The sequence below is a fragment of the Alligator mississippiensis genome, chromosome 1 (genome assembly GCF_030867095.1).
Source record: "Alligator mississippiensis isolate rAllMis1 chromosome 1, rAllMis1, whole genome shotgun sequence".
NCBI lineage: Eukaryota > Metazoa > Chordata > Crocodylia > Alligatoridae > Alligator > Alligator mississippiensis.
The window spans coordinates 481,252,157-481,277,387 of NC_081824.1; the positions used below are offsets into that span (position 1 = coordinate 481,252,157).

A 25,231-nucleotide genomic window follows, 5' to 3' on the forward strand; every position below is an offset into this window, starting at 1 on the left:
TGTGATGGGGGTGACTGGACTCTGACCCCGATGTCCCTCCCATGTGGGCTCTTGTGACATTGCAACCCACTGGCCAGCTGGGTCTGGGGCCATCCCTACAGCCCCTATGCCTGAGACCATAGAGGCAGAACTGGGTTTCTTACTGCCTTCCTACCTGCTTCCCATGATGCTTTGCCTACAGCAACACACAGTCAAGCATCTCCTGGTCTGACACGTGCCAAGGGCTCAGCCGGTCCAGAACTCAGCAGGTAACACGTAACCAAGAGCCACGGCCGTGCCTTTATCTAAGCCGTGTCCCTGATCAAAGCAGCCCCAAATCCAGTCTTGAAACATCAGCCCTTCAAGTCACACGTGGAATCACTTCCCTCCAGCCAACATTCACCTGCAAATCCCTTCTGGAAGAGACTTAAAACACAAAGGCAGGGGTCCCTCCTTGCACTATGCGTTTGTGTAGATTAAGGTTTCATCCCACGATCTGGAGGCTGAAACGTCCACCAGGTTGCAACACCATCGCATTGAAACCAGATGGCTCCCGTGGTCTTCGCAGATGTACTGCAGCAACCTGAATTTAAAGTGCCCGAGAGGAACAATAGCTCTAAACCCCGCTCCCCATCCCCTCACCACCCCACCCATGCATCCAGAGCTAAATCTGCAATTCAGCATGGTGAAACGATTCAAAATATATAGTCTTGCCCCTTAAAAAGCAATTAAATGTCACAGTTTCCTTATGGACACCTACACAACCAAACGTGCAGGGAGAGTGAGTAGCAGAGAGGACCCGGGTCTGGCAGTTGCTTCTGGCAGGATTTGGGGGAAGGCATTGGGGAAAACCAAAGCTAGAAGTGCAGAAAGAGCATCAGAGCAGGAGCATGGATTGCCAAAAGGAGTCCTCCGAACAGCCCGGGGCTCTGCTTGCTGGCGACCCTGATGCTGCCTCCTGTAATACAAAGACAGGAAACAAATGACTTTCTAGAGTCACTTCGTGCTGTCACACACGCACGTGCCCTCCCCCGCTTCCAGCACGGACCCGGTCATCGCACAATGCTGCCCAGTAACGTGACAGACCGTTCAATCCCCGGCCAGGGCCCTGCCTTACTTCCTGGGCTCGGATGGCGTCTCAGACCCTCCCCTTGGTGCATTCAGGGCTCTCCACTGACTGTGCCTAGATCTGAGTGACCCTAAAGGTCGCAGCCCCTGGGCCTGACTCTGTAGCTGGCTTTGGAAGAGGGCTCTGGTTTCCCTGTGTGCTGCGGGTCCCTGCTTCAGGTGCTGCCTCATCCGTCCAGCTGAAAGGTCCTAACCAAGGCTCTGTAGTGGTCTGGCTCTCCTGGGCCATTTGCTGCAGGGCTGTTTCACGCAGGTGTGCTCTCAGATGCACGGCTGTCAGCGTGTGCAATTCAGCCCTGATCCGAACAGCAGCCTAAAGTCCATGCACACTGCTCAGTGGTCTGCACTGCACGGTTTGCTGTCAGAAGCCTGAGTGCACCCACACACGTGTGTGCACACACACACACGTGGCCTTTAAGGCAATAAACCCCTGGCTTTTTGTCAGCAGAGCAGCCCGTGCCGTGCGATGCAGGCCAGCTGCCGATCAGTGCTGACAAAGCCTGTACGGGCAGTCCCTTGCTTCTGTCTGCTTCAGCAGTCCTCCAGCCACAATCCCACAATGCTCCTTGTTGTTCTCTCTGCATGGGGCTTTAAGCTGTCTTCGCCACCAAATGACTGGATGATTGATGCCTCTTTAAAAATGCTCAGTGTTATGCAAAACTCTCCAGCCCGCCAGCGCATGTGTGCAAACAGACCAGCATGGCTTACACTGGAAGGGAGCTGCAGAGGTCACATCTAGTCCATCCCCTGCCTGAGGCAGGACCAGCCCTGTGCAAACCAGCCCAGACAAATCCCTAGTTTAAACTCTTCATAAAACTACTGTCACCTCTGACATGCCGCAGGCATCACACCCCACCCTGCCGCAGGGCAAGCAGGGGGACCGTGGCGGCCAACATCCTGCTGCTGCAAAGGTTAATAGATAACCAGAGATCCAGGCAGAGGCTGTGCCCCCACCATAGAGGAAGGCAAAGCAGTCTGACCGGGGAAGAAAATTCCTTCCTGGCCCCAAATGCAGCATTGGTCTGACCGTGAGCGGAGGGGCAAGCCCCTCTAACCAGGACCCTCTGGGTTTGGTCCCTGCAGGAGCTTTGGCACAACCCAGTCCCCATCCCCAGCTGGGCTGCAGCCAGCATCCAGCACATCCAAGGGAGGCTTAAAAAAACCCAATGCATGTGCAGGGCATGCAGGTTTGTGGGTATAAGCAGGGCAAGAACCAGGGCCAGGCTGTGGTAGGGGTCTCCAGTGCCACCAGGGGGGAACAGGATGGATGCCTAGAGCCTCCCCCATGCTGCGATCCTTTATCAGGGGGCTCCAGCAGGAGCCCGACCGCAGGAGGAGACCCTCGCCGAGCAGGGAGCCCTTGAGCTTTGCAACAAGCCGAGTCCGGGTGGGGATGACGGTGTCGAACCACGCTGCCCCGGAGAGCCGGCTGCTGCCCCACACCCAGGACCAGCCTCAGCGGGCAGACAGGGCAATGCTGCCAGCTCTTCCCCTTCCCTCCCACCTTCCCTGGCTTGAACCCCCCAAAATGAAGTCAGAGTTTGCCTTCTATCCTGCACTGAAAACAGCCAGAGCAGGAGCAGGGCCTCCAAATGGCTTTATTAACCCACCGCGGGTGACAGCATCGTGCCTTGGTCGACAGTGCCCATTCCCACCGCAGCCCGAGGCAGCAAGGTGAGCCCAGTTTCTGTGCATGGGGCATTGCAGCCCTGCATGGCCTGGCTGGGGCACAAGGCATCTTTATCAGAGAAGCGGTGCCCATGCCCCATGGTCCGGCTGGGGTCTGAGCCCCACGGTTACGTTGCTGGTCTGCGCGTGGGGAGAATCATCTCTTCCTCCCCAGGGATGAGCTTCACTGGCTGGCCATGCCCAAACACCGTCCTCCGCTCCTTTGAGGCCCAGGGGACGGTGGCTCTGGTTCTTCGGGCGCGGTAGGGTGCCCGTCTGTGCCACCCACCTTCACGGGCGGCTGCATGAAATAGGTAGGCAACAAAGCCTTGCTTACTGTGGGGGTCAGAGAGGTGTAACAGCCCAGCTCCAGCCCAGCCTGTGCTACAGCAGACATCGAGCTGAGGGAAATGAGATATAGCTAGCAGGATGTGGGGGCCATGGAGTGGTTAAGGGGTCCAGAGCCTGCCCCTGGGTGACCCAGCTGTGCGAACACCTGGACCCTTGGGCCGGAGAGTCACAGGCAGCTACAGAAGCTGGCCTTCTGCATCCACAGCGGGCTGCTGGGCTGCCGAGCTCAGGTGGGCCTAGGACCCTATGGCAATGGCTGTGAAAGGCAAATCACTCCCACACCCCCTGGCTTTGCTTTCACCCCTGCCAGCGTCTCAGAAGCAGGGACCCATGAAAGCATCTGCTGCATCACAAGGGGTTAAAAGGAACCGGGGGAAGGGGAAGGTGTTGCTGATAAGCTGTGTATTTTCTTTGCACCAGCCTCTGCAAAGGAAAACCATGAAGCTGTGGGCAAAAGAGACCTGCAGAACAACACCCACAAAAAGGGCTCTGGTGGGGGGGCTGGCGGAGCTCGGGGCCCAGGGACAGGATGCTGTGGGTTGTCCTGCACAAGGCACAGCTCAGAGGCAGCTGGAAGGGGCAGCTTTCATACCACCTGGGGGGTTGGTGCCTGGTTCTGCACCGAACTGGGATTTCCTGTGCATGGGCAGTCACCTACTGCATCACCTCTGTGCAGCCAAGCTCTGTATGCACCAAGGGCTTCCTACCAACCCCATGCAACTCCCTGCAGCACCCCCCCCAAGCCCACCCAGCTGGGGCTTTGCTTGCCCTTCTTTATCCCTCTGCCCATGCCAAAGCACGGTGGGCCCACCAACCTTCACCTCCCTGCAAGGGGACATATGCTTCCCCTCCACCATTTCTTCTCCCTTACAGCATGTCTGCACCACAGGGCAGCTGTGTGCAGCATCCTTGGGGAGATCCGGCCTTTGGGGAAGGGGGTTTCTGCTGGGGTAGCCCTTGCAAAGATGCTAGCAGTGTCGGGGAGACCAGCCACCCATGGCAGTGTCGGTGATGAGTTATTCTTGCAACAGGGAGACTCCTACCCACACACCTCAATGTGGTTCAGGCAAACACCCAGGGCAGGACAGGACACTTGGGTCCCAGTCCCTGCCATGGACTAGGCAGAGGAGGGCTGTACTTGTGGCAGTCGCCCACATCTCAGGGAAAGGGAATTTAACACTAAGTTAGGGAGCAAACAAGGGATGCAGCCACCTCATCAATTTAGAGACAGGCCCAGCGCCATGCACATCTGGACCGGGTCCAGTGAGGCTGGTGTTTCTTCCAGTGAAGGCCATTAGCCATTGGCATGCAGCACTGAACCGCAGGTTCTCATCCCTCCCTTGATGTCTTGTGCCCAGGGTGGGATGCTTTCCTGGGCGACCAGCTTCCTCCAGACAAGCAATGTTTTCAGTACATGGGTGTCTGCCTGGGTTTCCCCGGCGTGTGTCCCTTCTAGCCCTAGGCTGCGAATCCTGAGCCCCACTCCGGGGAGGTGCTATTAGTCCCTGTTATACACGCAGGGAAGCTGAGACAGTGGGAAAGAAGCTTTGCGTGCCACGGCAGGTCAAGGTGATCTCTCAACTTAAGGATCGTTGTCACCAGGTAATGAGTGCACATCCAAGGCCTTACTCTGGCCCATCCTCTGATGGGCTGGATCACAGACCGCAGGCATTGCTTGGTTTCCCAAAGAAGGGCTGAGAGGTGCCTAGTGCGATTAAGCTCCCCTGAAACCCAGGACAGATTTTGACCTGCTGTTTTCGAGTTGTCACGCTAGCCTGGAGTTTGTTCTACTGGTCTGCTGGGGGTGAAGTGCTTTCCTCTGCCCACTAATAACTGATGCTCTGGCATATTTCTGTGCTTCCTGGTCATGAGCATTAAATCACTTGTTTACACCATACAACAGGAGCTCTGGGTTTGCAAAGGCAGCTGGGTAGGGCTCTCCCAGCTGTGCGTGCTGGAAGTCAGGCCAGGAGCAGATTTAATCTACTGAATGGGCATTTCTACACGTGCATTTACTGCGCAATAATTTACTGCTCAGTAAATTACTGCACAGTGAGCGGTTTTTAGGCCAGCCTCTACACATGCAAGCGTTACAGCTCAGTAATGCTGTGTGTGGACTGACTTGGGACAAAAGTTAGCAAATTTATACTCAAGTCAGCATAAGTCACCATAGTTACTGCACAACACCTGCATGCACGTGTAGACACGTGCCTGTACTGTGCAGTAAATTCGGTTACTGTGCAGTAACCTAAATTACTTTGCAGTAATGGCGCACATGTAGATGTACCCAATGTGTCTGGATGATGTACACTCCCCCACCACCCCGTGCAACAGACCCAACGGGACAGACTTACCAGAGTTCTCCACACAGACGTGGTTCTTCTCTCCTGCAAGACAAACAGCCGGCGTTAAACACCTGTCAGGTGCTAGGGGTGTAGGTTGTAGCCGTGTTGGTCTAGGGACACAGGCAGACAAGGTTCTTTGGGTAAATCCAATCTCTTTTATTAGGCCAACTGAAAGCCCTGGCCATTTTCAAGGGGCCTAGATCAAGCTGCAGATGTGCGGGTCCAGCAGAAGCCCCCAAAGCCTGTTTCTGAGTGGCCATCGTGTGAACCTTTGAAGATGTGACAACCAGCTTGGGCAGCAAAGGAGAGCAAGCCACGACCATGTCTGACTAAACCAGCCATGAGCTCCATTTACACGAAGCACAAGGCCTGAAAGAAGACATCATAAGGGAAGATCCATACATTAAATAATCCAAATATACTGTAGCATAGCTGTAGTTTGTAGTCATGGATGGAACCAAATGTCTTAGAGTCTATTTTGCTCTAACAGATATATTTTTGTGAAGGTTTTTAGCTAAGCTGTAGGTAAGTTTAAAAATAAGTAGATCAGTTTAAAAATGAAACGGCCTTATCAGAGAAGACCATGAACGAAGGGAAAGAAACAGGCCAGGGTTGAACCGTATTCCACAGTGGGGAAGGAAAGGAGAGAAGAAACCTTCCCTTTTACTTTCCCAGGGATGTAAATCCCAACTAATCGACACCTTCCAAGTCCACAAGAGCCCCGGTTCAGTCCAGTTCCCAAAGTTTCAGGGAAACAAAGACACTTAAATAAAACCAAGCAGTGAATATCATTAGAATATTTCAAATGAACCATCTCTAAATAGGGGGGATAAGGTGATGGGAAATTTGGGGGGGAACTCAGCATATTCAAGAAGTCCTGATGCCAGTCTCCCCCATCCTGAGTGTCCCCAGCCTGGGGTAATCTCAGGGATACGGATAAACTTTGGGATAAATGTTTGCCTTTTGTATTTTGAACTGCAAGCGGCTAAAAGGTCAGGCCGGGGGTGTTGTATCTGCATCTTTTATCTATAGGCAACCTGCAAAGTGACCTGTCATCTGGAAACAACCTTCACTGTCACCGAACCCTGAGGACTTGTAAACCAGTTGCAGTCTCACCTGCCAGCGTCCACCCCGTTCTGCAGGGGTCTGGGGCTAAAGCTACGGGGAAGCATTGCTAAAGGCTGAAAGGAAACAGAATGAGCATGGAGATCCCATTTTCCTCTATGTCCTCCCTCACCAGTGTCCCCTGCTCCCCCCTCCCCGAGGCAGCCCGGGCGCGGGTCCCAGCCCGCCAGGCACTCACCGCCCAGGTAGGCGCAGTTGAAGTGGCTGCAGGTGCGGTTGGTGCTGTGCAGCACAATGACACTGCTGTTTCCCTGCCGGGTGACGTTGGACACGGCGAACACCTCGCCGGGGGGGATCAGCACCTCCTTCTCGAAGCCCAAGAAGGAGAAGTTCTCGATGTGGGCCCCGAAGCAGGAGCGCAGCATGAAGAACGTGGCGCTCTTGTAGCCCTGCGAGATGGAGGCCTCCAGGGACGAGGAGGTGAACTGTCCGAACCGGACCGGGCCTTTCCCCTGGACCTCGACGCGCCGGGAGCCACCTCCGCGGTAGAGCTGGTTGCGGTACATGCGCCCGCAGTCCTCCCGCAGCAGCTGCAAGGCTCTGCTCAGGTAATAGTGCAGGGCCTTGAAGGGGAAGGTGCGCAGGTAGGTGTCTCGGGACACCCCCGCCTCTCGCACCGCTGTATTCAGATCCCGGTAAAGCGGCTGGACGGAGTCCGTGTAGACCAGGAGGGCAATGCCGTGCACGTCCCGAAACCCCGCAGGCAGATGCAGCCCTTTTTTCTTCTCGGCCCAGACAGCCGACAGGTTCGTCCACATCCCGTCCAGCAGCGGATGTCTGGCTCTTTCCTCCTGCAGCAGCCGCGGAGCCACGGACGCCTCCATTTCCTCCGTGCACCCGATGTACTGGTCATCGAAGGAGTCGGGTGCCATCCCCAGCTGCCTGGGCACCTGGCACCACACCTGGAGGTGGGGGAAGGAACAGAGACCCCATCGCACCAGCTCCGCCTGGCACCAGTGACACCTGTGCAAACCTGGCCAAGTCCCAGATCCCCAGGAACGGTGCAAGAGCTGGACGTGGCTCCCAGGCCTGCCTGGATTTGCAACCCCTAAGCTGCTGCATCATTTGTGGGTGGCTGCATTGCTCGTGCGCACCAGGATGGGGGTCCATACCATGCCGATGGGTAGAGCACTTGCCCTGCAAGCAGGACCCCAGGCTCTAGGCCCACTTCACCCTAAGGGATTACAAACCCACTAGGCCAGAGGACAGCCCAGAGGAGCCAGGATGCAGCACCTCCAGGGGCTTGGGCCCCTGGAAAAAGCAAGAGACGTGACCCTGTGAGGGGAGCAGGCAGCAGGATCATGAGTGAGCCAGGACTAGGTTTCACCTAAGCACAGGCTCCATCTCCTTGCCCCGGGGAACTGCCAGCCGGTGCAGGATAGTCCCTGATTGATAGGGCAAGACACCCCGATCCCGGGGAGGGCTGGGGCTGGGAGCTTGCCAGGGCTGGGAATGGCTTTTGTGCTTCGTTTGCATGGAGTCAGCTACCTGGGGGGTGCTCAGCCAGGTCTGCACCCACAGGTAAGTCACGGCGAGGGCCAGGGGCCTCATCTCCATCACCCGGCGCACCTGCAGGAGGAAGGGAAATGCAGCAAGCAGGTTAGTGGGAACAGGTCCAGTTTCTATGGGTGCGATATCATCTCCCGAGAGCAAACAGCTAGTGACCCAGGACAACAAACTGTGCTCCTGCAGAGCCTTTGCCGCCTCTGCCAAGGAGGAAGCTCTGAGTTCGGAGTGTGCAACCGTCCCGGGCTTTAGGACTGAGACGATCTCCACCCCCACCGTGACCCCTTCACAGAGAGCGGGGGCTTGGCCAGAGGGCTGAGCGGGGCAAAAATACAGGAATAATGTCTAGTGCAAATCTCCATTTTCCAGGACGTTTGCTGATTCTTTCTTTTTTTTTTTTTAATTATTTTTAAATGAATACAAACTGAAAATTAATCCAGCATCATAGAAACGTTGGATTCATTTTCAGTTTGCATTCACTTAAATAATAATTGCACACACATCCACCCTTATGCACACACAAACACACGCAGGTACATAGACACACAAATGTGTCCAGCTACATATCTATACAACTAGATGCACGTGCACGCACAACCTGCCCCCCATAAGCACACACACACAAGCCCCAAGCTCTCCTCTTGGTTATACTCAGAGAGGCGTAGTTAGCCGTTGTAGTCAGAGCTCAAGCAGAAAGTAGCCTTTCCAGGAGGCGTGACAGCTTGTGCAAAATATCCCTGGCTTGTGCAAAATCCCTGGCTGGGATACAGAGACCGGGAAGTCCAGGCAGGTCCCGAGGGGCTCTCCAGCCAGCACCAGCACCCAGCTCTAGGACATCAGCTGCCGACGAGCCAGGGCTCATAGCAGCGTAGTAACCCATTTCAGAGGCCCCAAATCTACTGGCTTACATTTCAGCACTTCAATTTTACAGCAGAAAACGCCCCAAATGGTCCATGTTGTCCTACACGGACACAACCAGCAGCGCAAACCCCAGTCTCAAGGGAGGTAACGGCACCTTTCCCAGGTCAGCGCAGCTCCTAGAAGGCCCTGCAAAGAGGTGACACGGGCAGCTCTGAAGCTAGGCAAGCCCAAGCTTTGGGGAGCACAGCCGTGCACACAGCAGTGCCACGTCCCCAGCCCTGCGGTGAGTTTTTCGCCTTCGCTGCACCTGACAGATCTTCCCAGGGAGCACCGTGTGCACCCTCTGCTCCCCCGGAGCAGCAGGGAAGAGGAACCCACCTTCGGTTTGTTTTGCACCGATCTTCTCTTGCAGCAGCTGCTGGGAGGCCCCGGGGTTGTGTCCCGCTCGTCTGAAGGCGGCCCCTGCTCTTAGAGCCTTATCGCAGCCCGCCAGCCTCCTTTCGTCAGACCTCAGGGAAGGAGCTGAACGGGCGGCACCTTTCAGCACCTGCTTTGCACAGTGGGTGGAGGCCAGTGTGATTTCATCGGCAGCCGACTGCCCTGTCCAGCCTGTCTGGGACCTGCCCCGTGGGAGCCCTGTGAGTCAGGGCTGAGGAAGAAGAGTAGATCATGAGCCTAAACTTTCCCTCAAGGTGCAGCAAGGGAAGTTGAGATGAGATATCCGGAAGAATTTAGCATTGAAACAGGATCCCCAGAGATGTGGTGGACTCTGCATCCTTGGAGGTTTTGAAGGGTAGACAAAGCCTGGGCTGGGATGATGTTGTTGGGGTTGGTCCTGCTTGGAGCAGGGGGGTGGACTAGATGTGACCTCCTGAGCGCCCTTCCAACCCTCATTTTCTATGATTTTATGATTAAGATATGTTCCCCTGAGCTAACGACCTGGCCCTGGGTAGCTGAGACGATGAAGAGCTGGTGCATGCCAGGAAGGGGCTGTGAAGCCAGCAGCACCGCAGCCACTCTGCATTACTGCCCTGGGATCACTCTTAGCCCAGCGAGCGTGAGGAGGCTCACAGCTTTCCATCCCGCACAGACGGCGTGCCAAAGCCGCACACAGGGAGCTAGGGGCGTCCATGTGAGGAGGGAACTGGAGATGCTTGCGGGGGGACCCGAGTAAGGTTCACAAAGCGGTGAAGAAAAAGTCACTAGGGATTTACGACCGACTCTCTCTCACCAGGCATGAAACGACCGGGTCATCAGTTCAAAACGAACGGCAGGAAGTTGTGTATCACCCGGTGTGCATCAAGGGGGAAGTTCATTGCCACCGGATGTGGTGGAAGCTGATCGTTTAGCCCCAAGGGCTATTTCACATGCCTGGAGGAAAGAGGCCTCCGCAGCCATTGCACCTGGGAGTGAAGGGCACGGCTTCTGCATCAGAATATCTTGGACCCTCAATGCTGGAGGCGGCAAGCATGGGCGACTGGTGCCTCCTGAGTCTGGCGGGGGGCACCAGATCACCGACAGTGCACTTCCAGCTTGACGGCTGGCGCTTCCAGGGGGTGCACGCCCGATCTCAAGGGGTGCAAGTGCACCTGTGCTAGGGTAGCTTGTCACATTTTATGCTTTAAGTTGCACCTGTTTATAGAGTGGTGAATTATAGCATCGTTTAAAGTTTTCTTTTAAATTCAGCCTACAGTTCTGTATGGCCTCATTGGTATCTGAACTTTTCGTTTTGCTGGCGTTGGCAATATCAGCTGGCCTTGTTTCTTGCAAGCAGCTTACGGCCTTGAGCTTGCCCGCATGCTGTTTCTTTCCTTTTCTTGTCACTGTGAGACTTTTTCTAACACAACATAGTAATAGTTGTGTTACTAGCTCAAATTAACCGAACTTGGCACGAACCAGTTGAATCAGAGGGAGGAAACGATTTGCTATGTTAATGAAAGGTGATAAAGGAGACCAATGGACAATGCTTAAAGTAAGGTGTGCTCGTAATGGGGATGTTGAACAAAGGACTATGTTGACAGGATAAAATAGGAACAATATGCTGACTGCAGAAAGACTAATCCAAAAGCAAGGAGTCACCAAAGCAGTCAAGTTAAAGCAAAGCATCAAAGGAGGAAGCAAGAAAGTGAAGTGTGTCATCGTCATCATCATCATTTCCATCACGAATCCAGCTTTCAACACCTGTCTGGATCATCCCAGGCAACGACGCACCCTTTGCTTCAGGAGCTGAGAGGCCGTCTCTTCTGTGAAGCAAAGGAACATGAGGGATTGGGTGAGATCATTGTACTAAGTGTTTTTCTCTCTCTGAATAGAGAAACTGCTGAGACAATACTTGTTGTACGAATAAAGTTAAACTTTGATTTTCGGGCACTGGGTGGTCTGCGTTTGTCTTTCACGTTCCATTTAAGGGTTACTTGTGCTTTAACGATCCCTAAACGTGCTCTGCTGATCAGTGGTGCAAACACCTGCATGCACCCCCATGCAAGGACTGCAAGGCAGCGAAGAGCAGGGGCAAAAGCCCCAGTCAGACCCGGATCACCCTCTTCCAGCCTGTGTTCCCTACTGCTGTGTGATGCAGGACTCTGGGCAGCATGGACCTATGGTCTGACCCGAGGCCTGATGGCCAGTAGTCAGACCATAGGTCAGTAGTGTTGGGTAGCCAGTAGTCATTAGTGGCAGGGAAATCCCAGCACCACTGTACAAGGCGCTGGTAAGGCCCTGTATGGAGGATGGCGTACGGCTCTGGTCACTCCTGGACGGAGAATCAATGCTTACTTGATGTCTGTGTCTCTCCCCTCTCCCTTTCTTTGGAGGGGTTTGGACTGGTGCCCTTACTACTCCTTGGCACCCTCTCCTGGGGTGGCTTTCCTGCAAGCACTGGGTGTGCTCCTGTTCCTGCAATCATTGCAGCAGCATTTCACCCCCCAAATTCCCAGCCCTGCAGGAGCAGGCAACTCATATCACCCCTGCTCCTTACCCCGAGGGCATCCGAGAGCGATAGGGTGCTCCATGGCTGTGGGGTTCAAGGAGTCAAGACGGGTCATGGCAAATGCAGGGGACAGAAGGCTCCTTCCAGCCCTGCCATCCTATGGGAGAGGTGACCCAGGCTCCATCCCTGACCTCAGGTAGGCAACACGGCATGGTGGGAGGAGGTCTGTCTCTTGCACGGCTGACCTGGCTCAGCCGCCCACTCCAAAGGAGGCCTGGCTGCAGTCCCTGAGCAGGGATCGGGGCCTCCTTCCAGCCTGGAGCTGGGAGCCAGGCTATGTGGCATGGTGGGGCTGTGCTCCCTGAGCGATGGCTGTACCTGGCTCCCACCTCAGCATCTGGGTTGGGAGCATCCCCACCCCGGCTCCTCCTCTGTGTGAGTTGCACCTAGGAGTTCAGGGGAAACTAGAAAGCGATGCAAGGAGCTCTTTGTTGCGTGTTGGTTTTTTGACCCGTGTCTTTCCAGCACCATCTCAGTGCCCAGCTGCCCTGACGGATGTTCCCCACATTAATAGATCGTGTAGCCTGATGCAAATAGTTTGTGCTTGAGCTCTGCAGGCTTCCTGCATGTTGCAGCGGGAAAGAGGTCATTGCAGGAAGGAGAAAGCCATGGAGCGGAAGGCAGGACAAACAAGCCAGCACCCTTTGCTTCTCACAGCCTGCTTCGAGGGAGAGATGCAGAGCAGGGGACAGTGCTTGGGGTTTCTCCAGCGAGTGGAAATGAGCCAACATCCCCATTTTGGGGTCTCCTCCCCACTGTGGCTCCGCGCCTTGTCTTGAACCTGCAGCAAACACCCTCCTCCCCTGCGCCTGCAGCTGTGCTAGCTTCACGGTTGTACGGCGATGGTGTTCCTGTCGCTGGGTGTTCGTGACTGGTGCGGTCGACACTGCTGACTACAGCTTCCCCTTACCCCTTCAAAGTCACACCCCAGGCTTCCTGGACATCTGCATGGGGCTTTTCCTTTGTTTCTCCTCTCTCCAACTTTGCTGGGCTTGTTTAGCTATTGCCTGGCTCTGACCTTCCCATGAATCGCCTGCTTTGCTGCCTTTCCTGCCACGGGTACCCTGCAAGGCCAGCCTTTGGCTTTGGGACCTTTGGTGCAGCTTGAGGAGAGGCATGCTCCTGCTTTGGGATAACTCAGTCTGGGGACCTGGTACAGTAGCCTAAAGGCTGCTCTCGGGGGGGGCAAAGCATGGCTTACGGATCAGCGGGGCACGCAAAGCCCCAGCAGCTCCCCGGAGAGGAATGATCAGTGTTTCAGAGGGTGCTCTGCTTGGGAGGCTTGGGGTTTGCAAGCAAAATGACAGCGGAAAGAGCACGATGGTAGAGGAAAGGCCACATGTGATAATGCAGCCGCGGAGCCGGAAGACCGGAGGAGAGGGAGTGATACAGAAAGAAAAAGAGAGGACAAGAGAAGCCAAGTCGAAGGGGAAGAAGGTCAAACCCATCCCTGGCTGTACTTTAGACTGGAATACGCCGAGGTCCCGTATACCTTCAGCGGTTCCTAGGGAGCATCCCCTGAACCGTGCTTGCAGACCTGGTGCGAAACAGGAGTCAAAGCCAAGTGGGGAGAGAGCAGCCGACGGCATCCTGGTCACCAAATGCCGTAAGTATTAACCAGAGGGGTGGGTTTGCTCACACGCCAAACACAGGGAGGACAGAATAGCTTGGCAAGACAGACTCGACCGTGGCAAACACTTCTCCAGAAACAAAAGGCATGTGTTGAAGCAATTGAAAAATCTCATTTGTTTCAACACCCCCGTTCTGGGGCGCCGGCTGTTTGGTCCAGGTCATTAGCTCAGAGCTCAGTGCAGCTGCTGAGCATTAAAAGCAGAAAGCTGCAGGATCCAAAGTTGTAGTAAGATGGTGTTTAACTGGGATTTGAGGTCGGCACCCAGCCCAGGGTGTTTCTGATTTGGCTGTGTCATTGCAAAGGATTTTGGGACAGGGAGATATCAAGTTGTGAGCTGGAAGCAAAGGTTAGAAATGGGTGGTTTTGTGGGGGCGGCTGGAGGCCTGGGAGCTGTGCCCACACGCCCCTGCCTGCCGTCAGCATCACACTGAACGGGCCTGATGCCAAGGTCAACTGAAACCAGAGAGGCCTCCCTGGACGGCCGTGGGGTTTGGATCGTGCCCTTTTTGTTCAACAGCCCCAGCCATCCCGAAAACGAAAGTGAGCAAAGAAGTCCTTTATGCAAACTCTGGCTGCTCCCTGCGATATGCTCTTGTATGAAATCCTCGCCGCCTTTGTTCTGCTCAGCAGCCTGCTGGGGACCTCGGGCACTGGGAAGTCAGGTCTTGCAGCCCCCATAAAGGTTTGCCCCACCCTGTCGGCATTTCTGTTGCATTTGTGCCTCGACAAGGGAACGCACAGGAGAGAAACCCTGCCCTGGGTTGCAGCTGCATTGCAGCCGACTGGTCACAAGGTCCCATGGCTGGAAACTGGTGAGTTTTCCTATTAAGAGCTGTGCCACTGGCCTGGCTCCTCGTCCCCGGTGCTGGGTTCAGCGGCTTCCCCAGGGAGCCAGCCGGCATGTGGGCATGGTTATATCCTAAGCCCATCACTGAGGAAAGGATCGTGGCCTCGGGGTCCCTTGTGAAAGGCGGCAGGAGGGTGCTATGGGAGGGGGAGAGGGGACGGGAGGGCAGGACCAAGCTAAGTAGGGACCTGCTTTGGGGGTCTCCTTATGCCTGAAGAAGGGCATTTGTACCCAAAAGCTTGCAAAGAACCATTTTCCCAACTATTTAGTTGGTCTAGTCAAAGATATCACATTTTTACCCAAAGACCCTTGTCTGTCTATTCAAACCAGGCTCCCTGCAGCCAGCGATTTGCATGAACAGTTGCACGCCCTGCCTGCAGCTCAGGGTGTGGGCAGAGAGTTGTCTCAGGTTTAAAGCCCAGGATTTAAAAGCCACAGAACAAGGCAATAGATGAGAGCCCGGGCAGACCCACGGCAGAGGCTGAGGGGCTGCAGAGCCATGGCCCCAATTCCTCCCCAAAACAGAGCGACCATCGCCGGAGAGGAGTGCCCAGGCCCTTCTCCGCACCTGCCGCACTGCGAGTTCATCCTCCTCGCCCAGAAGGGCATGCCCTGGTCCAGACGAGCTCTCCCCGGGTCATCGTACAACAGCATTCACCTGTACCTGTCTCTGCTGGAAACGCATCGCCTGGTGCATGCCGGGTTCGAATGACGTTGTTTCTGCCAAAAAAGTTGAGCAATGCCTGACTAAAATTGGAGACCCCCCCAGTTATGATTTTTTAATCCTACAGGGGGGCTCTTGTCTTTTGCGGGAGGCTCAGCCCCCCGAGCTCCTCCATAATTCGACTCCTACGTGCATGCATTAGTGGGGTTTTTGTGGCTGCGTCACGCTGGAGGCCCAGATCAACCAGAAACCCCAGGTCGGGCTTCTCTCTTGCTACCCGTTGATCCCCTTCCTCTTACAAAAGAAATTCTGGTTGCAAGTGCTAGATAGATAGTTTGTTTTTAAGGAGTACAAAGACGGTTTCCTGTCTTCAAGAGCATCTGCTTTTTCCAGGTCCCTCTCTCAACCTCCTTCGTGTCTCCCAGCTCGCTCCACCAGCCTACGCCCCACTTTCTGTGCCAAAGTATTTGATCAAATGTTGAGGAAGATTGATCCCAAGACCCGTCCTTGAGGAATTACCTCCCTCCCTCCTGATAACCTCTCATATCAGTGCCAGGCATTGTCCTCTCCTCTCTGCATAGTTCCTCATTCCTTTTACCCTGCGCTCTGTTAACATAATTTAATTAAGCAGGGCAGCAGGATCCCAGGGTATTGGCATGTGGCTCCAAGTGTTTATTCCCCTTGCTCTTTGTTTCCTGAATGAGACCAAATGGCCTGCAGTTGATAGAAAGCCCATCAACAAAGAGGGCTATCACAAGTCAAATCAAGTGCCTGGGCTGTTTCAACAGACGCCCTTTTCAAGTTAAGTATTTCCAGTAAGTCCTAAACAATGTTCTCCTGCTAAGCAGATGTGGCCAACAGCAGCATGACGTCAACCGAGGGCTGCAGGGAGGTTTCCTCCTGGAAAGTTTTGTCTCCGTCCATTGCTCAGCGAGGAAGTTGGTTCCCTCTGCAATGGCTTTTGCACGCTGAATCTCCCCACGTGTCCGAAGCTCGCTGGAACGCTGCTGTTATTTCCTTCTGTTGCAAATCTTGGGCAACCCGAAATAGCTGATTTCTTTGCTATCCATTAAGTATCAGGTGACACTTGCATTATGTTCAGAGCGGGGTTAGAAGCAGATCAGCCCTGTAAATCCCTAACCAGGACTGAGGCACAATGTAGAGCCCCGACCCAAACCAGCTGCTGCAAAACTGGCTGAGAATCACCATTTTAGCTGAAAAATATCCCAGGATGCCTGGCACTGGGCTCTTGTGCATGCTTCAGTGGGATCCACACCTAAGTTCCCACGTCTTTGGTAGCATCAGAGTGTTATAGTAGCTGTGCTGGTCCAGGACAGATGCAAGAAAAAAGGGCTTTTTTGATGATATCTATTATTGGACCAGCTGTACGGTCAGGAGAGACATTGGACAAGATTTGAGGAAGGGCTCTTTGCTATAGATGGGGGGTTGAATTGCGCTGGGGGCCGTGCAAACAGTGAGTGAGGGGAACGTGCCGAGCTTGCAGCGCTCCCAGATTAACACAAGCAGGCTGGGGAGAAGGGAAGTGGACAGACACAGACCTGTCCCCTTTTACCAATGGGGAAATGAGGCCTGGAGAAATGAAGACACTTAGGAGGCTACATTTTGTTTTGTGAACCTGAAAGAGATGTGCCTTTGATGCTAAAGACAACGGGACTAGAGAAACAGCATCTTTTGAGTAGTGTTTGCCTAGTCTGTCGTGGTTGTTTTAATATTTAACACATGCTACAGCAAAGCAATGTCCCTGCCAAGAAAAGTGATTTGTATTTGTTTGCATTTTAAACAGAATCATCTAGCCATAGGCCCCTGGCTAAACTTCCCAGTTCCTTCTTTTCTTGGAGGAAAACATGTGTTGTGTTAGATGTGACCGCATCATTTGCAAAAAATCCTAGACCCGCCCTTGTGATGCCCCTGCAATTCACTGCTTCCTTCTGCTGATGTGTGATGCCCCTTCACTCCCAAGGGAGACTTGTCATTTCAAACGCATGCAAAGACAGCAAAGGAGACAGTACTGCAGCTACATATCCCACATGCAAAGCATCGCCTCTTTCTACTGTCTGTTTGCAGATCGAACAGGAAAAGGTCGTGGCTTTATCGGCATGTAGCATTCAGAACGGTTTCCTGACGCATGTCTGTAGGCAAACAGCTGCGTTCACTGTGAGCAGAGCCAGGCAGCAATGGGGTGGGAGGGTGGCAAGGCTTTTTTGTTTCCTATTTTTCATACTTGGTTAGATTTGGTTCCTATTTTTAAATCTAAATTTGAAACTCTACCACAGTTTTAGCATGCGGGAAATCGTGGCCACGGCCCACGAGACCTAAATAACGAGGTAGCAATTTCCTGCCGGACAGTGAAGTCATGGAAAGGGCACAGGTTTTTGTCCTTCCCCAAAACCTCCACTCACATGACGGTTGGATTTTTCTACAGCTCCACAATGACAGCGGCAACGGTTTTGATGCTCCTGCCTGTTGCAATATGGCTGTATCTTCAAACCCTCCTGGAGAGCCCACAGGTAAAATGTTCTCCAAGTAGCTCTTTTCTGCAGTTTGAGCCCTGTGAGACTGACTTCTGGCTCTGGAGCAGTTGTGAGCAGTGCCCAGGCCTTCACAGGATGGAGGAAACGAATACAAACAGGAGTCCAGAAGTCACATACAGCATTTACGGGGGGGTGGAAAATCCCTTCCTGGCCTCTGCAGGGCAGGCGGCAGGATCTCTACAGCTCCCACGCTCAGGTTGAATGTCCTTTCAGCCCCATCACAGGGACATCAAACACCTGAATCCCTTCCCTAAGTCCCTGGCTTATAGCCAAAGTCCCCAGGATCGACCCCAAAAAGCACGACTGTTATCAGACTCCTGCCACGCAACAACCCCGTCCCTTCAGCTGCGGGACCCCCAGCTCCGTGTCCTCTGCAGACGCTGCCAGCGCACGGCTGGGTCTTGCAATAAGGACAGTGTTAAGGAGGAAGAGGTCCCCAGGCCAAGCCCTGCGAGACGGGCCTCGCCATTTCGGTATATATGTCGTGTCCCTTCCAGCCATCCCTACACGGGGAGCACGAGGCTGACCCGGTGGGACAGAGAGGGTGACTGGATCCCAGGAGCAAGGGGGGAGAGTCTCCCATTCAACCCCCACCTGACGCCAAGGCGGGGAAGTGGACGGCGCTGAATCTCCACCGCTCTTGTTCACTTGCAAAAGTAGCAGCGAACAACACCGTGCAACGAAACTGCTCCTTGTTTCCTTCTCGTTGTCGGGTCCCTCTCGCCCCGCTGACGTGCGACCTTCCCTGATGCAGCGCACACGCCATCCCCTTCACTTTGCCTGCGGCTGAGCTCTGTTAAGCACAGGACGCCGTCTAGCATCCATGTGAAATCAGGCAACTGGCAGGGCAGGATGGCACCTTAGAGACTAACTGGGTCAGAGAGGCATGCACTCTCATAGGCAACGATGCCCTCGTACCTACCACTCCCAACACCAGGGTCTGCCTCGATTGCCCCGGGCCGCTCCAGCCATCCTCCGCTTGCTGATCGTCTTCCCCAACCCCGCCAGCCCTGCCTCTCTATGCCGCAGCCCCCAGCAGGGATTCAGCATGGCCACGGCCCCTTCTCTTGGCCCTTCCAAGCCCACAGCCTCAATTCTGTCCCCACCTCAGCCCCCAGTATTACATGTGACCTCCTCAAGCCATTGTCTGTCTGTCTATCACCAATTGTTGTCCATGCCCCCAAGCCCTCCTCTCCACCCGCGCAACATCTTTTTTGTCCCCTTCCATCTCTCCCTGTACGCAGCCCCTTTCCCCAGCTCATTTCCACCCCAGACCTTCAACATCCCTTCTGCTCCACCATCTTCCTCTTCCCCTTCCTTTCCTGCCCATATCCATGGCTGGTGCATCAATCTGGCTCAGCCCATTTTACCAAGGGGGGCCAGGCCCAGGAGAAGTGAAGGTGGGATCCCCTACATGATTTAGGCCTTCATTATACAGCTGGAGCCAGGTCAGCCTCCCATAGACTTCCAGTATAAAGTGGGCACCAGGTCAACCTCCCATAGGCTCCCATTATACAGCTGGCACGAAGTCCACCTTCCTTAGGTTTCCATTAGAAAGTGGGTACCCAGCCAGCCTGTCTGGCACCCGATCAATGCCCACTGACCCAGGGAAGTCATGAGTTCTGTCCCCAGCTCCTCCAGGGTCCCCACTGGTGTTGGACTCCATTGAGTGTGGTGAGGGGTGGAGTAGTACTGGTTATGTCAGGCTCCCTCTGCTTGGGTGGCCTCTCAGGGAGTGTCTACACATGCACTTTAATGTGCATTAGCCTATTCTACTTTGCATTACAGCGACTAGTAAAAAACCGTGCTAATACACTAAAATGCAGTGGAACAGGCTGCTGTGCATTAAGCATCACCTAAAAAGCACGTGCTTGTGCTACTGCGCATTATTGCAGCCTAGTGCTCATTTATTTAGTACCTCATACTGGAGGTACTTAATTTATATTCCAATATGAGGCACTTATAGTGGAGGTATTTAATGCACATTAGGAAAAGTGCATTAATGCACATGTAGACATGCCCTCAGGGTACCATTGGGGATTCATAGATTCATAGATTTGTAGATGTTAGGGTCGGAAGGGACCTCAATAGATCATCGAGTCCGACCCCCTGCATAAGCAGGAAAGAGTGCTGGGTCTAGATGACCCCAGCTAGATACTCGTCTAACCTCCTCTTGAAGACCCCCAGGGTAGGGGAGAGCACCACCTCCCTTGGGAGCCTGTTCCAGACCTTGGCCACTCGAACTGTGAAGAAGTTCTTCCTAATGTTATACTACAGCTTCTCCTAATAACCTCATTAGTTGTAATACAGAGACCATGAGCTCCATTTCTTAGCAACAAGGGCTCCCTTGAGTTTGCTTGCTCACACACAAGACTAGACACTAACTTCATGTCCCTATTCAGGTCTGGCGCTACCCAGGTTTAGCTGTTGAGCGTGGTACCAGTATAAAGCAGGCCCCTAGCTCAGGGCAAAGTATTTAGGGTTCCCAGGTCCTCTTGCATGTATCCATCAGAACAACTTTCTGTTTGCAGCAAACAGCTCCTCTTTCTCACCGATCACCACGTGTGTTTAGGTGACTTCATTCACATCCAGTTTTCACCAAACATTGGGACCTTCATGCCAGATGGGGAGACCTGCTTACCAGGACACTGTGAGCTCTGTTTTGGTGTCTTCTACCCATCTTATCCTTTGCTTTCCATCCACTGGCCTTCTGATATGCCTGGATGCTAATATTCCTCACTTGCCTGTCATTTCTGCTTTGGTCCTATATAGTCTGCCTTCAAGTCACCAAGATCCAAGCTGTCAGTGAAGCCTACTTTGGTTCATGCTGCTAGTGGGCCTCTGTATGATTCCTATATGCACTGCTTAATGGTTGCACCAATCTGTGCTCCAGTGAGGCCTATAGTAGACAGGCCAAGGCCTCCCAAGGAGCCAGACTTTTCCTATTTAAACTGTGTGCTTTTGATGGAGCAGAAGCTATATTTTGCCATCTGTGGGCCCCAGAGCCTAGCTGGGCCCTCTGGGCTCTACAGCCACACACTCAGAAATAAATCTGTCTTGGCTTTATTCCCCTAGATGAAAAGCGAGTTAGTGATGGACATGATGCCCGATGCTTTTGACGACCAGTACATGGAGTGCACTGAGGAAATGGAAGAAATTGCACCAGCCCTGATGGAGAGAGAGATGAAAATATCCAAGATATTGAAAACCACCTGGGAGAAAACAGAAAGCAAATGGAAAAAAGTGAAGAGAAAGAAAAATGTGATCGCCACTCTCCCCAGTGACTTTAAGGAAGAGCATGGGAGAGCGATCATAGCCTACACGGACAATGAATTTCACAAAGAGTTTAATGAGGCCGTGAGGTCCGCCGGTGCCTCTCCCATGGCCTACAACACCGGTTTCCATTTCAAAGCCTTTCATTACTACCTGACAAGAGCTTTACAGCTCCTGAGAGAGGAGTGTGAGGTGATGTACAGCATGCCGGTGTACAGGGGCATTCGTGATGTTATATTTCAGAGCAGTGGTGCTGGTCCCATCAGGTTTGGGTACTTTGCCTCCTCCTCGTTGGAAAAAGACATAGCTGAGGCATTTGGAGACGATTCCTTCTTCACCATCCACACCTGCTTCGGGGTTAATATTGTGCGCTTCTCGCATTATAAGGAAGAGGAGGAAGTGCTCATCCCCACCCATGAGATCTTCAGTGTGGATGCAGGAGACAGGAACAACAGCTTTGTCCTCCGAAGCACCAACCGGACCTGCAGCCACTTTAACTGTGCCTACCTGGGGCGTGAGTACTGGGCCGCGCGTGCATAACGCTTGCAGGGGGTTGTGTGTCTGGTTGCATTTGAAAAAAGCAACCGCAGAGAACTTTGTTGATAGAGACAGACATAGTCACCGGGGCTGGTAGAGACACACAGGCCATGGACCAGATCCACATCGTTGGTCCGTGTGTGTGGAATAGTCCTCATGGGATGGACAGTTGCCATTCATTAAACTAAAACCCTCTGTTTCCCTTGCAGACGAGAAGAAGGCAGAATGCATTCACCGCTCTGGTAGGATCCTTTGTGTTTTCATTGCTAGGAAAAGTCCCTTTCCTCCAGGGGGAAGCGGCTTGACCAGACAAACACCATGAAACAAGGAGAGTTAACTGTTTGCTGTCTGTGTGTATCCAGGTCCTCATACGGCTCCCAGCACTGGAACATCTGGGCAACATCAGCACCAGCACTCGGATGAGGATGCTGAACATCTGGCAAGAGACTCACATAGCCCCCCTCAGGACACCAAGAGGAAAACTGTCATGTCCAGTGAGCTCTAGACCTATTTCACTTCTGCGCCATACACTTCCACGGTGGGAACTTTTCATACTCCGCCAGGGAACAAGCCAGCGCTGATCGCAGAACCAGGTGGTCACGAGCCAGGCAGGCATTCAATTCGATGCAACCTGCTGAAGTTGGCTACCAAAGAGACTTAATCATGAGTGTTGATCTCTTAACTGCCAATGGCACGGTTAATCGCCATGCCGCCTTGCGACTGAGGATGGTGAAGAACTAGCACTTCACGAAGATGACCCAGGTCCCATTGGAGAAGGGAACGTTCTTCACAAAACTGGGATGGATGCTTTTCGGAGGCCAGGCAACGCACACTAGTCGGCCCGTTTCGTCTCAGGAACTGAGCGGTGAAGCGCGGGCTCAACAGCTGCTGGAGTCAAAGATGACTCAATGTGTGGACCCAGCAGGCCTGAATATTACTTCGGATCTGGCTCTTGCCTTTAAAACACACGTTGAGAAGGTCCGAGCAAAGGTGAATGCTTGTATCCAGCTTTGCTTAAGATAACCACATTGAGGTGGTGCGTAAACCTGTCTATGCGGTAATAACTCATCAGGACTTTGCTGCTCTTCTACTGAATCAGCCTGTGCAATACAGAAACGGGGTCTACCAGCACCAGAGCTGGATCCAGAGAGAAATACTGGCTTTTTGCATGTCACTGTGTGATGAATAGGATTTCTTTTTGCCAGAGCCCGCCAAGGGTTGACATGGCAACTCGTCCAATAATTGAATAGTAACCCCTAATACTATTACACGTTTCCTCCCCATAATACAACCTGGCAAGTGGCTCTTTAGACATTGCAGTGGTAACCTTTGGGTGGTACCAGGCCTGCTCAAGCAGGGCTGCAAGCAGCGGTGTCTGTCCTCCCAGATCACTGCATGCTAACACCCTTTTTCTTTGTTTTTCATTACTTTTCTAACTTCCTCATCCCAAATTGTCCAGTCCCCTGGCACGGTGCCAAGCACATTTCTGATAAGGAGACGGTTGTGCCTTGCTCACCTAGCACACCAGTCACAGCACTCGCATCTCCCAGTGCCACAGAAGGCACTCTGTTCAGTTTTATTGCTTAGTTCCTGCAAAGCCTGGACTGTGGCTAAGAGCCTTAGCACAACTCAGTTTGCCCGCTACACTTCCCTCCTTGTTCCCTGAAATACGGTGGCATCAGACAGACGCTCGTTAATCTCTCACATGAGACTCAAGGCCCGGGGGGGGTTGCATGATTGCATTTGTCATGTACCACAGAACCTGTGTGCCTTTTCAGATGGCATATGTACGACCAAGGGGTTTTTTTTTCCCTTGTGTTGGCCAATCGATAGTAAATAAATCCTTCGATAATTCAGACTGCAACAGGCGGAGCTACCTTTCAATCTGTCACGGCTACCCAGGTAACACTACGCCATTGCCGAGCCAAATTTAGCTTTGTTTTTAACCATCTTTTAAACACAGAGGTCCAAGGTTTAGGGAACCATCAACTCTGCAGGTTCTTGTTTTTCTTTTTTTAAACAATAAGTTAATGCAGCTTTCCACACAAATCCTGGTATGTTGGTATTATAAATAGCATTTCAATATCAATGAGATTCTTTTAATAGCCTTGAAAACATTTCATCAAGTTGTTTGCTAAAAATACACACCCTACTTTTTAATAGATGCCATTTTGCTAAACAAGTGGCATCTACAACTATTCTCCAACCATTTGGGTTGGTCTAATAAAAGATATCAAATTCACCCAAGGAACCTTATCTACAACTTGAGACTTTCGTATGAATTGCTGCCCTTCGTTTCAAATATTAGGACAACTTTCCAGTCCAAGCTGGACCCAAGTGTCCTGGTCTGGGATCCACACATAAATTCAATTTTTAGAGGGGGAATTACCAACAGGTTTTATCACATCTTCATGATATTCATATGCATTTAAGCTCTTGACAACTTAAATAAACCAACCAAACCAAACAACACAAAACAGACAAGATAATTTTTTGTTGTAGTAATAAAGCTATTGCTTCGGTGAGGAAGATGCTGTTGAGTCTGTGGATGGTAACGAGGCCTCATGGTCTATCAGTCATCTTTGCTACCGACATACAAACCATTCAAGGAAAACTCCTCGCAGTGAAATATTATTCATATTTTTCATTATTCAGTGAAATATTATTCATATTTTTCATTATTCACATTATTCAGTGAAATATGATTCATACCTCAGTGCTAACATGTGCAATGGCAATGTACACATCACTGCAATTTTTGGCGGGGGGTGCTTTTTATACATATTGAACGTCAAGGATCATCCATATTTATTTTACTGTTTTCAATGGCCCATTGCACCATTTTGGCAATTGCAATTGGGACCTTTACAATTGTTTTAAATGTGGGATTGTGGAATGCCAATACCCTTCCTACAATTTTAACCACATTGCCATTTTAAAGATGAGTTTTTCCTTTAGCGGGACAATTTCTCCTTCAGAATTTCTGCCTAGAAAGCTTTTTCCCATTCTTATTGCTGGGCATTGTGAACTCTTTAGGATACTTGGATAAAACAATACTGTTGTTCCCTGAATATAAACTCAAAGTGATACCGGCACTTTTTGTGCCAAGGACGTAGCAAAAAATAAATAGAAATGACATTGGCCATTGAAAACCATTTTAGCCCTCCTGCTATAGCTAGAAATTCAGGGTACTCTGCTACAACCCTTGTTATTGCATTCAAAGCTTCAAAGCCCACTGTAGTTTCCAGGTTTTCCCGTCTGCCTTCAGAGAGACCAGATCAGGGAGTTAGTTGCACCCTTGGCATCTGTGTTGCCGCTCCCTAGCAAACCAAACTATCTGTTGTGGGTTATAATCCGATTTCATCCTCTAGTGAATGTTTACACTGCCTTGGTGGAGGAGGGCTCGGTCCCTCAAACAAGACACCCACCTGGATCTTGCCACGTTTGAACTCTTTCTCTGCCCAAACCTCAGGAAACGCCTTTGTTCACTTGTCTTGATTAACCCTATCGATTACAGCAAAAACCTTAATAGCTGCACACTTATCAACACTTTTTTTTTTTGCCTTAACAAGCTATTAACACTTTCCTTTCTAGGAAATCCACACTACTCCTAGACAGCGGGGAGAGGGAGGGTAGCAAAGACATTTCTCACCCCCGTCACCAATGAGAGTGCACACACTCCCACTTCCAACAGTCTCGCTGCCTTGCACCACAGGCACAGAGCAAACACGCACCACTGCTTCTGACACACTGTGTTGCACAAGCACATGACC

At 52.4% G+C, this 25,231-nt stretch overlaps 2 protein-coding genes and 1 long non-coding RNA gene across 5 annotated transcripts; 2 read left to right on the plus strand and 1 right to left on the minus strand.

Moving 5' to 3' along the window:
• Nucleotides 1-260: 260 nt before the first annotated feature.
• On the minus strand, nucleotides 261-9,494 carry LOC102567976 (ecto-ADP-ribosyltransferase 5). 2 transcript variants are annotated; one of them, XM_006259527.4, is made up of 5 exons: nucleotides 9,342-9,494; nucleotides 8,085-8,165; nucleotides 6,775-7,498; nucleotides 5,481-5,513; nucleotides 261-937 (listed from the first exon to the last, which is right to left on the minus strand). In XM_006259527.4, the coding sequence occupies exons 2-5, from the start codon at nucleotides 8,151-8,153 to the stop codon at nucleotides 837-839; spliced, it is 927 nt and encodes a 308-aa protein (XP_006259589.1). In that variant the 5' UTR covers nucleotides 8,154-8,165; nucleotides 9,342-9,494; the 3' UTR covers nucleotides 261-836. The 2 variants fall into 2 exon arrangements, with proteins under 2 accessions (XP_006259589.1, XP_014465578.1); XM_014610092.3 differs by lacking the exon at nucleotides 261-937 and adding an exon at nucleotides 2,695-3,076.
• Nucleotides 9,495-9,502: 8 nt separating this feature from the next.
• LOC132248884 (uncharacterized) lies at nucleotides 9,503-11,333 on the plus strand. The gene is made up of 2 exons (XR_009460341.1): nucleotides 9,503-9,756; nucleotides 10,198-11,333. It is a non-coding gene; the product is annotated as an uncharacterized LOC132248884 (long non-coding RNA).
• Nucleotides 11,334-12,657: 1,324 nt separating this feature from the next.
• LOC102570296 (ecto-ADP-ribosyltransferase 5) lies at nucleotides 12,658-23,987 on the plus strand. Of its 2 annotated transcripts, none has more exons than XM_006259537.4 (5): nucleotides 12,658-13,558; nucleotides 17,540-17,624; nucleotides 20,724-21,435; nucleotides 21,668-21,700; nucleotides 21,821-23,987. In XM_006259537.4, exons 1-5 carry the CDS (start codon nucleotides 13,554-13,556, stop codon nucleotides 21,961-21,963), a joined length of 978 nt encoding a protein of 325 aa, XP_006259599.2. In that variant the 5' UTR covers nucleotides 12,658-13,553; the 3' UTR covers nucleotides 21,964-23,987. The 2 variants fall into 2 exon arrangements, with proteins under 2 accessions (XP_006259599.2, XP_019335708.1); XM_019480163.2 differs by lacking the exon at nucleotides 12,658-13,558 and adding an exon at nucleotides 13,903-14,397.
• Nucleotides 23,988-25,231: the final 1,244 nt, after the last annotated feature.